This window comes from Strix aluco, chromosome 1, assembly GCF_031877795.1.
Source record: "Strix aluco isolate bStrAlu1 chromosome 1, bStrAlu1.hap1, whole genome shotgun sequence".
NCBI classification, from domain to species: Eukaryota; Metazoa; Chordata; class Aves; order Strigiformes; family Strigidae; genus Strix; species Strix aluco.
In genome coordinates, this window is record NC_133931.1 from 124864813 (window position 1) to 124877609 (window position 12797).

Genomic DNA, 12797 nt, shown 5'->3' on the forward strand with positions numbered 1-12797 from the left:
CCTGTTTAATAAAAGTTATTATTTGAGGAATTCAGATTCTTCCATTAACTATATATTAATATAAAGAGCATTAGTTTTCTTCTGTGTGGTGCAAGCCCTGGCTGAAGTTCTGCAAGGTGAAAAATATTAGGTGTTGGCAATAAATAAATGTAGTTTAAATTAAAACCACTAAGGATTCGTAGATGGGGTAAATACTGAGTCTGGTGTGCAGAGATTTAGTTGCAAGAGGCTTGTTAATATTCACGGGAGTTCTCTGGCTGAATATCCACTTATTGCACTAAAAATGTACCCCAAGCAACTTGCATACCCTGTGAGCATGTTTTACTGATCTTGAGGGTTATATTTAAGCAGCCTGGCTGAAAGACACTTATCACCAAAACTGTGTTTACTGAAAATAACTTTTTCATCTTTATATGTCTTCCTCAACATACTCCTCTCTTTGGCACTAATGGGACTTATGTGCTTTGATTCACAACACTTAAATTTAACTTCTTCCTGGAGTGTTCAAGGTGGGTCAGTATGCATCCAGCTCAATAGATTTTTGCTATATCCTTGAAACATCTTTTGTCACAGATCTTCTGTGCTGTAACTTTAATGAACACATCTTGGCAAGGGATGTCATGAAACTATGATCATGCAAATTTTGGGTGCATACTGCACTAAGTCCACCACATTATTGTCCCATGTGTCTTTCATAAGTATGGTACATGCTCATTAATCGTGCACACAGTGTGTTTTTCCTTCTGTGACCACATTCATTAACTGCTTTCTGCATATTTATTTGATTGTATTAAATCTCATTTTAAAGGAATTTAAAGGAATTTTTTAAATTACTGGAGCAAAAATAGCCAGAACTTATTATAGTCAGTCTTTGAGCGCCTCAGATCTATGTGCATCTCAGAATCCCAAGCTTACGTGGAAGTCAGCTGCCTCCAAAACAGTCTTCTCACTCCCAGGGCCTTTATATAGATTTGTATGTACATTAAGTTCCTTGCAGTTAGCTCCATGAGTGAGACTTTGATGGGTAACCATACTCTGTGCTTGCCCACTACAGATGCTACTCTAAAGCAGCACACATACTCACAGGGATAAACCGTGTATGAATAAGAAATAAGGGGTTGAAGACACAATTTTCTCAGTTCCTTTTTATTTGGGGTAAGATAGCAAATTCTTTGTCCTAAAGCACACGGGGTCCAAAAGATCATCATGCCTTACACATGAAGAGGGATCCAAAATCTCAAAGAAGTATTCAACCTTGTCATGAAAGCCATGTAATACAGCCTGATACACCTGGTACAAAGAGTGGAAGTCAGGAATTACAATGAGAATTAGAAATGTCTTCCCCAGAATCCTCAGATTCTTTCAATAAAGATGACAAATTTTAGGCCATAATGTCAAATAATTTGTGAAATTAATTTTTTTTATTGTTTGAAAATTCTCCATGCAAGGAGTAGGATTTTCTCATGTAAGTCTATTTTATTGGATTTTTAACAAACAAATGCTGCAAGTAATGACTAGATTGAAAGTAAAGGTTATGACTAGTTGCAAAGGTTATAGGATGCAGTTTGATCCCTGATCTGAAAAATACAAATTAACACACCTGGTTGGAAATGTGACGTATTTTTGGACATGTTCATAATTTGTGCTTAAATTCACTATGAATAAACATATAGAGAATGGCACAGGCTTATCCAGGAAGATCTCATGAAATTAAGTCATGATACTAAAGTCTCTAAGTTCAAAAGTCAGAATAAACAGTCCCTGCGATTGTATTTGATCAGTAAAGGCCCGAGGTAAGGCACCAGAAGCCTTTTAATCACATAAGCTATGTTTTAAAAAAATTGATTATAACTAACTCCATGAGACAAATACCCACATATTCAAGGCCTTTGAAATATCTCACAGAGCTTCAAGTATAACATTGCAGTTTTTCTTTTACCCTTTCAATCTTTCGTACAACGGACTGTTGAGAACTTGTGGTGTAGATGAATGTATTGGATTCCAATCCTGGGACTCCAGGAACACTTAGTCTTTGACAGGTTTATTAACCTTATACCTGCCCTGCTTTTGTGTATTCTTGCTATTGCATTCCACAAATGCTATTTTCATTTTAGCTAGTGGGTGTATGGTATTTACTATATATATTTTGAAGTAATGAGAACTTGCACTTTTATACAAGACAGATTTTTCCTTTTAAAACTGACAAAATACATTGCTAGTTTCAGTTTATGTACTTTAATATCCAGAAGATATCTGTCCAGTTAGGAAAGCGCATTCATGACTCTTCAATCATGTTCTAAATTAAGAACTTTATGGATGTCTTGCCACATGCTTTATACGGCCCGTGAGGTTAAAAAAAAAGAACAAAAAAAGACTTTTAAAATCTTCAATTTTTCCTTCAAAAATAGTTATTTAGGAAAATATGAAGAGACAAGGGACACAGACACATTCATTTATGAAGGACTACTACATACCATTATCAAAGTATCTGACTGTTGAATTTCTTGACACACTGGGGTCAAAATTTGCCATTAAGGGTGCAATATATTGTGTAGCTGTTAGCATTCGATGCACAACTTCTCCAGTATATATGAAACCTACAATAAAAAAAAAATTGAGACCATTTCAGTAACTTCTGAAAAGATTTAATAGAATGGTAGGTTGAATTAAGCATTGCCAGAGCATTAAAGGGTCACCTGAAATTAATCCCACCACCAATTTTATAATGAATTAAGTAAGAGCTAAAATTTCAGGAAGAAGCTTGTGATGGCTGCCAGAAGAACAAGTTTGAAGATGAACAATGGAAGAGTTAGTTCAAGAAGCAAGTTTTCATACAGAAATAAAACCAGAGCAAACTCAAGGAAGAATAATTCCAGTTATGGGCAAAATCCAGATATGGGGCATTATCAAAATAAGCCATTTACCACCATGCATATTCCATAGTGCTTTCTATTCCTTCCAAAAATCTGCAATTTGTTTTTCTTTTGCAAATTGTTACCTCTTCAAAAGTTAGGTCTAACCCTTTTTCATATTTCTAGAGACACAGAGTAAGAGACTATTTCAGACAAGAGATGACAACCTTTAGGAAAATAAAAAAAAAAAAGTCCGATGAAGAGTGGAACAGATAGGATTTTTTCATGATTATAAGCCAAGCATCATTTCCGCTACATTCTCTGCAGTGTCAGGTCTCACTAGTTTATCCTATTTATCTCTGAATCCAGAGTACTCATCAGATCAATAGCGGGCTTCTTTCATCAGAAGTGCTCAAACAAAACCTCTTACTGGTTTGGAACTGGAGTTCTTCCTTCAAGGAAGAACAGTCATCTACAGTGAACACAGTAATGCTGCATTTTTTTTCAAAGCAAAACTTTGTGTATTTTAATGGCAGGAAACCCTGCCATTTTAAACAATAAATGGTCTAACAATAAACCTGTATTGTTTAGGTTTGCCAACTCCACTTCAACTGACCATTGGGACTAACTTCTTTAGAGTCCCAACCTAGGGCCTGACTTAAAAACTCCCATCACCCTGGAGTGAGTCTTTTCTTAAGTTTTATTTTAGCCTTTGCCTTGCTGGTCAAAACTGACAAACTTTAAGTTGTTTGGAGCTACAGGCAGATCTTCAAAACTAAGGTTTGCATATTACCTCTCCTCTTAAAAGTGTCTACCAGACAGTGCCTTGTGCTGAAGTGTTTGCTTTTTCTCCCTCTGTTGATTTAATGAAGTATATTCCAAAAGCAAATACCTCAATAAAAACAAGAATATTGTTGTTGACTGAAAATTTTCTAACAGAAAAAAATCTATTTGGAAGACATCTCACAGAAATTCAGTTCTTAACTGGCAAATTATATTATCCACTGCAACAGTATTTATGCTGGTTTGTATTTTCTTTTCCTTCTTCAGTCGTATAGAGATTCTCTCCTCCTCCACAACCCCTTTTACTGTCAAGCCCAAGAGGCCCTTTCTTCTCACATTTAGTATCATTGTAATACAACAAAAGATGAAGTAGAATATAAATCTATACCTAAAACACGATTGTTAAATTCCAGAACTAAACACAAACCTGAACAACTGGAATTACCCACAAGGTAGAAATCCCATTTTCCAGCCACTCCAGATAATATATGATATTAGAAAACTGTTAGTGTGCAACCCCACTCTCTTAATGATAGTATCTCCATCCTAACCACTGTGAGATAAGGCAAGTTTGTTAAAAGGTTTATTTGATATGATATAGGAAATCTCTGAGACCATAAAAAATATAAGTTTTTAGGCATCCTTCTACTCTTGTCCTCTCCTGAAATTACGTTGCTAAATGCTTGTTAACTGTTCATGGAACTAGTTCTAGAAGTCATAAGAGGCAATAAACAAACAAACAAAAAAGGTGGTTCTTTGAAATAATTTTCCTGCATGGCTGCTAGCAGTTAAGATCAAGTACCATGAAGTCAACTCAAGTGGAGGTGATAAGATAAAGCCAGGTGTGGAGAAAATACAACAAAAGATTCATTTGAAAACATTTGGCATTGACAAAGGGGTGAGCTAGGAACATAGATGTCTGCACTTTGTTTAAAACACACCTATGTATTGAAACAATACAGTATTTTAATATCTGGACATCTCCTAACTACTAAATTAATTCCTAGGACTAAACTACAACTGTCTTTTTTTTTTTTTTTTTTGGGGGGGGGGGGGCGGGGAGGGAGATTCTTTCCGTTAAATATCTAAATACCACTTTTGTCTTTTGCTAATTGATAGGGAGAGAGAAACACCAAGTAAAAAGAATAAATCTGCCTACACATATTTAGAAGTCGCGTATAAACTTGAACTTTCAGAATATATAATTGTGGCTGTAATTTTACTCTATTACTCATCATTTTAAGATAGCCAACAGTCCTGCCAAAGTGTAGTTCCTGAAATGCATTTTCATTATTTCCTATTTATTGCTGTCTGCTTTTAAAATGTAATTTCCTTGAGAAGTATTCCCTCATGCTTATTTAGACATTTTAAATACATGTAATTTCATATTATATTTGTGCCTCTTATTACTCCTATGGTCATGTGCACATGTATTTTAACACCATCTTGGGTAGGTCTATAACCTTGAAACCATTCTGCAAAAATATTTTGAAGACAATATAAACAAAACCTTTCAACTGTTATTAATGTATTACAATTAGCATTAATACTTCAATACTTATTCATCCGTTGCACAATGGTTCTATCCTTACACACAGTTTCCCTTTCATGCTTTCATCCCATTTACAGTATAAATGTCACCATTATAACTAATAATGAGGCAGATACAATAGGAAAAGAAAGGACTTAATTGTGCTGGAACACATAACCAAGTAAATCAGTCCAGGTAATTAGTAACCACAGAGCGTATTTCCAAGTGATTGCCGGATGCAGCTTTATTTTAGACAAAAATGGAAAGCAGGAGGTGGATGATAGCTGGGAAGCAGGCAGGCCTTGCATGAAGATCATTCTAATGAGAACTCCAGTCATGCGTTGGAACAACTTGAAAAGAAACACAAAGTCATTTCAAATCATCCCAGAGATTCAAAGGCTGAAGCCACTGTTGAGCATGGACATTTTATCATTGCCACTACAACTTAAAGAAAGCAGCAAATGTAAAATTAACTTATTCCTGAATGAACTTCCACAGAAAATTGGCTTATGCTATCTGTGACCTAATTTTCTGACAGTGGTAAATTCCCATGCTTGATTCATTTGGTCAAGGAACAATTTTTCAGACCTGCAATTTCCTGAACCACTTAATCTCTCCTTTGTGGGAGGGGTTGGTAGAACTCTTTCCCAAAACACTCCACAAGTACTATACCTAGAAGCATAATATGCTCCTAAATACTGGAATGAAGACAAATAGGAAGCGTGCACAGCATTTTGTAGCTTTTATGTGTATATATAAATTTAACTAAAACTGAGGATGAGCTAATACTAAAGCCACTTGTAAATCAAGGAGGGTATACTCCTAGTCCTCACAGTGTACAAATTTCCCTCACAAACAGAGGGGAAAACTACATATAGATATATATATAAAACACACCACTTCCACCTGATGCAGGATTCTGACTTTATTTTACATCTGAATTTATCCATTGCAAAATATGCTCCATATCAGTTGCATTTTAAGATATTACATTTACCTGTAAGATTGAACATACAAGATTACAACAATCTGCACATAAACTTTCTGCCATTTCTTTTTTCTACTCCTAGCTATGCAGAAACTCAGTACCACTTAGAAAGTTTTTCAACAGTGTTTGGCAGATGTGAAGAATAAGAATATACATTCTTATAATACACATTCTTATTAAGAATTCTTAATAAGAATACACATTCTTATTGCACAGGCAATGAGTCCTTTGAAGTTGCTATTGTGCGTCTATAAAGACATGATAGGATATGAGACATACAGGCAACATAAAAATGAAACATTTCAGTTGATAACTGTCTTCCCCCTTCTAAGACCTTACATGAACAAGTTACACAAACCTGAGCCTGATTTTATGTAGGTGATATTATAATAAACCATTTTTGCACTTTAGCATTTAGCTGAATCATAACGAACACCACTTTATGATTTCATGTGTGATTTATTTTTAAATATCTGAACTGCTCATATCTTAAAAGCATCATCCTGAATACAGGGTATAAATGAATTATACTTCTATGTGTTTGTGATGAGTAGGCTCAGTTCTGAGAATATATATTTTAGATGCTCAGCACTTCTTCAAAGCTATTATGACAGTTCAGTCTTTATCTATGTGGTGGGTTGACCTTTGCCAGCTGCCACACACCCATCCAGCTGCTCACTCAGTCCCCTTCATCAGCAGGACAGGGGGACAAAATAAGATGAAAAAACTTATGGGTCCAGATATAGACAGGGAGAACACTTGCCAATTACTGTCATGGGCAAAACAGAATTGACTTGAGGAAAATTAATTTAATTCTTTGCCAGATAAAATAGGTTTGGATAGTGAGAAACGAAGACAAATGAAAACAACACCTTCCTCCCACCCCTCCCCTTTTCCCAGACTCAATGTCACTCCTTCATTCCCAACCCCTCTATCTCCTCCTCTCCATTAAGCAGTGCAGGGAGATGGGGAATGTGGGTTGCAGTCAGTTCATAATACTCCATCTCCGTTGCTCCTTCTTCCTCATATTTTTCCCTGCTCCAGTGTAGGTCCCTCCCACAGGCTGTGGCCCTTCAGGATAAAACTGCTCCATCATGGGTCCTCCACAGGCCATAGATCCTTCAGGACATTTCCACACTTCCAGCGTGGGCTCTTTGACGGCCTGCAGGGAAATACCTGCTCTAGCCCGGTCTCCTCCACAGATGCTTCGGTGCCTGGGTGACCTTCTCTCCCCTTGGTGTTTACAGGGTTGCTTCTCATGCTTTTCCTCTCACTCTTGACACTGCTGTGCAACTCTTTTTACCCTTTCTTAAATATGTTTTCCCAGAGGTTCCACCAGCTTGGCAGATGGGCTCAGCTGTGTCCTGCAGTGGGTCCACTGGAGCCAGCTGGATCTGTCTCTGCCTGACACAGGGCAGCCTCTCGTGTCCTTCTATAGAGGCAGCCACCCCAATACCGAAACCTTGCCACAGGCCCCTAATACAATCTAAGACTTAACCTAATATTTTACTTGTTTCATATATTACCTATTTAATATTTTATTTTAGATATCAACTATTTTACCTAATATGCAACAATAACATTATTTATCTGAATGACTGGAATTTTTAGTATCTTGTTAAAGAGTTTTTTTTTTTATTTTTAGATTACTGATTTTCTAGTAGAAGACAGGTGTAAAGTTGCAGCTGAAACAGAGTATTTAATGTATCAGTCTTACCCTCAGCAATTGCTAGCTCTTGCCCGGGTCAGGTCACTCCCACTATATAACACCATTTGCCTTCTAAAAAGGGAAAAATATTCTGACAAAAAGAAAATGATCTAGAGAAAAAGAATCATTGTATCTGCTGAAAAACAAAAAATTAAACGGTGCTAAATAACAGCAATGAAATAAGTTGATGCAGAATTACTCCTTCAAATAGCCATGACATTGCTTTCATAAAAAGCATATAGAATTTTGCTTATTCTCCAAAATTATCTTTATTGGAAACAAACACCTGAAACAATACTTCTTTCAACCCGGAATACCAAACAATGCATTTGACAAGAATACAAATGCTCAAAACCACTTTGTATAGCTGCCAAAAGCAGTTTGGCTCCGGCCTCAAAAAACCCCCTGTAATTATCATTCCCTTCTTTTCACAGTTCTGAAGAATTTGAGAGCTTGACTGAATGGCAGGTAAGTTCCACCAAAGCTCCATAAACCAACTCTACTTATTGGGTGGTTTTACCATCATGGTACAAGTTGGCTCATGTACCTTTTGTACAGCAGCAATCATGTTTCAGGTACAGACATCAATATTACTTTTACGACCTACAAAGCCTGATGTGTTTTAAAGGTAACTAACTGTTCCCTTTCCTCATGGGTTTATGTTATCTGAAGCGTGTCAGGGAGTCTCCAGAGAAGGCGTTTTCTGCCATACAATGAGCCTGAAGATGTTGATTCATAGGGAAGCAAAAGAAGGATGACGTACATTTTTCTTGAGACAGCTTACTTAATTCCAGATAAGAGAAGTGAAAAGATGATACCTGGAATTTAAGACCAAATGAAAAAATATGCATTTAAAAAAACCCAAATGAACGGACTGGTATAACAACCTGGAGCTCAAAACGAAGAACAAATCTAACCATCTCATACAAAATATTAAATGTAGAAAGAAATAAGACTGCTTTGGGAAAAAAAAAAGTTCATTTTCTTATCAGGCAGCTAACGTTAAGTAAAACCATATGTTAAAACCCTTAGTAATACAACAAGCTGTGGTTACTTATCTGGAAAAGGAACTGCCTGCCAGCAGTGGCTGAACAATGAAAGGTTTTGCATGAGAGAGACTGTCACTTGGCAAGGGCAGAGCTGCCATTTGAGCGCACAGTTCAGTGTGGGTTTGCTCGAGTGCCTTTGCAGCATATAAACTAGTGGGGAAATGGCAGAGCAGCTTCCGAAAAACAGAACCAGAGGAAAGTGGTTTTCCTAAGATGACAGGCTCCTACCCAGATGACCCAAGGGAAAGCCTTGATTTCAGCTTGTATATTCACATATGCAACAAGCTTTGTAGAGATGTAACAACACACTCTCACATACCTCCCAAAATATCTTGTTGCATAGAGGAATCATTCCTTTCATTTATCCCTGTTAATTTTCTTAAATAGGGTGAGAGTACATGACTTCTACTGCTCATTTTCCTCCAAAACATTCTGAAAACTGTGCAGCCAAGAGACAAAAGTGCAGAGGAACTGGCAGGAGCTTCCCAGCTCTCTGGCTGCTTCTCTTTTGGTCTCAGTATAATCAAGGCCTTCTGAGAGAATCTGCCCTGGGGCATTTGTTGGTATCTCATATGACCCCAAAGCTACCTCAATGGGTAGCAGTGCTTCTACTCCATCTTTACCATCTTACTTACCCAGTGCACTGCCCATTTCTGAGGGCAGTGGAAACCAGAGTCAGCACAAATACAGTACTGTACAGATTAAGATTTACCATGATTTTTGCAACTTTATCCCCAACCTAGCAATTATATATTGTTGAAAGACTGACATAAAATGGGATATGTTGTCTCCCTCATCTGAGGATCTATTTCCCCATCCCTGATGAAGACAGTAGGAGAGAAACATTAAGAGACTTATCTTGGGCTTGTTTAAAAAACCCACCATAACCAGCTGTGGGGCCAAAGAAATGTTTAATGCCTGGTTTCTGTCAAGCAGAGTTGGGCATCACCGACTAAGACAAAGATAAGCTGCTCACAACTTAATGGGGGGTAAAAACCCCTCACATCCTAAAATCGATTCATATGTTTTGATGTCTCCAGTTGCCAGAGATTCTGTCTTGCCAAAGAAAAAATTTGGAAAGTGGATCAAAAATTCTTCCTCTGAGTTCTCCAGTTTGCTGACTGTGATCACTGGTAATGCAAAAAGGTGCATTCATTTCTCTTGTTAAACTACTATTTGCCAGGACAGTAGAAAAAATAGACCAGAGATAGGGACTGAGAAGTACGACGTGAGAGTTTATATAAGCATCTGTAAAACTGAGGTTCTAATAGTAATTTCAAAAATTAATTATCAGACCTGGCACATTCTGAGACAAATATTACTGTATTTAATTCTACACAGCAACATCTCAGCATATCTGCATGAGATTAGCTTTAAAGACCAATTCAGCAATTTCTGAATATTCCCATTTGTAAATAGAAAGCTGAAAATAAATCAAATACGGAAATCAGAGTATAGTTTGTTGCTATTTGGAGTCAGGAAGTCCAGATTTAGGTAGTGAAATAAGAGCTAGTGAAACATATCTGCACCCTCTGTAAAGATTACTGGAGTATAGCAACAGCTTTGCCAAAGGCAGGAAGGGAACTGCAGCCTCTGCCCTCAGGGCCACCCCATGCTGGTGCACTCTGTCTCATACGCTCCCTTGCTCAGATCACTCCAGTATCTTGGTCCAGACTTATTAGTGAGCCCAGCTCAGTGGGCCCAGCCACAGACATCCCATCTAAGATCTCTTTTATTTGTGACACACGTGCTAATATGTACCTACAAAAAGAAATTGCCAAACAAAAAATCAAACCATTAAAATACTTCAGTATGAGAACAGATATTCCTTAATGCACTTTTTGTGTAGTAAGATGCTGGAGAACATAGCTATCATTTGGGAAAGCTATGGCGTCTGCCTTCAGCACAACTAACTAAGCTTTCCCCGGTAGGAAGGACAGAAAATTTTAGGACTGTTGTTACTTAGGCACATCTAACCATCAGCTGAGATCAATATAAGATAGAGAACATGAACATAACTCAAGAAGATAGGCATTTGTGTTTTCAAAGTGCCAGAGAATTCCAAATAGTTCTACCAAGTGGAAAATGCTGCCTTTTAAGCAACTGGTTCTCATGCAGTCATTCACTTCTAAAAGATTTTTGTAAACAAAGCTTTATTAAAAATTAGCATCTAATAAAATCCTGGCATCCTTTTATTCATGAACCATTCAAGAAAACTCATTTCAATTGTAGCACAGAAAACAACTCATTTGCAAAAACTTCTTCTCTGTTCAAACAAGAGAATAAATTATGTTTTATGCCACACGTAAATGAGGCTATAGAAACTAGACTCCTCCTATAAAAGACTCTTCCACACACATTGACACCTCTTCCTGCTCATCTCTTTCTTTTTAATAAATATAATTGTTCTAAGTGGTAGTGAAAGATTCAGCCCTTTTATTGCAGCTACTTTTCTTCAGAGTGATAAAACATTACTACTTCAGATGCACCTTCTCATTAGAAGACATTTGTTTGGACTGACACTACTTAAACATGTTCTTGAAATAGTTATCACATCAGTTTAATTCCACTTTTTTATCTAATTTACCTTAGTACAATTATAACCAATGTCATAGAAATTGAGAATAAGCAGATCAGCTCCCTAATCAATAAAAAAAGCTTTATCAGACAGTAAAATTCTCTCACTGTCTATGAAGTTGTCACGTTTTTTCCATTTCAAAGTATATTTTCAAAATATTTTTCATCAATTTATGATCATATTCGATACTTCAGTTGGGAAAGGTCAGAGCTGCAAGTTTTCTCTTTGGTTGAAAGCTCAGTAGCATGCTATTTTTTGTAATTATTTTAAATTGGAGCTGCTGAGAACAGCTTCAAAATTTTGACTTGCATTTTATTTTCAGTATGTTTCTTGTTCTCCATCTCTTTCTGTTTCTGACATACCACTTATTTTCTTCTTACTTTCTTTTTTTCTCTTCAGCAGTAACAGTAAAAACCTGATGAATCTATTCTTATTTCTGGAATTAAACTGCAAAAGGACTGAAAAGACACTTTTACATCGATAGAAAAATGGCAAGATGTGTCATGGGGGAAATAAAACGTATCAGGAATAGTATTGCTCACTATTTATTTTGTGAAGTTGAGAAATATTGCATAGGTGTATAAAGCATAGCCCACGAAACTCTGCATCGTATATTTTTCAACTATGCTAAAATGTGTTTTCCCTGTGCATTTCCTGATATTTCTCACCAACTACTTCATGATGAAGCAAATTCAATAATATGTTATGCTATTAAGCCCCTAAAATATACTGGAATGATGAATACTGGAATGATGAAACAGAAAATATCATTTATTTTCACGCCTTGTCCGATATAGCCATATTAATATTTCTTTGATACTTCACTGAAGTAAGCTTTAAGTAATGTCATTTATCCCCAGATGGCTAATTTATTGTTATGTCTGTGGAAGAATGTTATCATCACTGTAATTGCATGAAGATTACAGTGTAATTAAACAAAAGGATAACAGCAACTCCAGATCCCTCAGACAATCCATGAAAGTTAAATACCTTAATGGGCTTTCAAGATCAGTGTAAAAATGAACCAATCTCTCATGCTATTTTATAATTTTTTTCAGCCTTCTGGGGAAAATGAATTAGAGACAGATTATATATATATGTTGGCTTTGCTTTTGCTTGACTAGATTGAATGCATCAACCCATTTCTTCTTTTGGCCTGAAAAGTGGGCTATCTAAGAGCTAAACCCCAGAAGGCATAAGTATAACAGTGTTTCTTAATTGCATAACCTTACAAAGACTTTTTGTGTGTCTGTGCATGAGAGAAAAAAGAAAAGCTATCTGGGATCCTCATACTCTTGGCTGTACTTC

At 36.6% G+C, this 12797-nt stretch overlaps 1 protein-coding gene across 1 annotated transcript in view; it reads right to left on the minus strand.

Moving 5' to 3' along the window:
- The window catches only part of PLXDC2 (plexin domain containing 2), a 279813-nt gene that overhangs the window by 78767 nt on the left and 188249 nt on the right, over positions 1-12797 (minus strand). The window contains exon 5 of the mRNA XM_074834342.1: positions 2475-2597. Within this exon, the coding sequence (XP_074690443.1) occupies positions 2475-2597 (123 nt within the window). The remainder of the gene's footprint in view (positions 1-2474; positions 2598-12797) is intronic.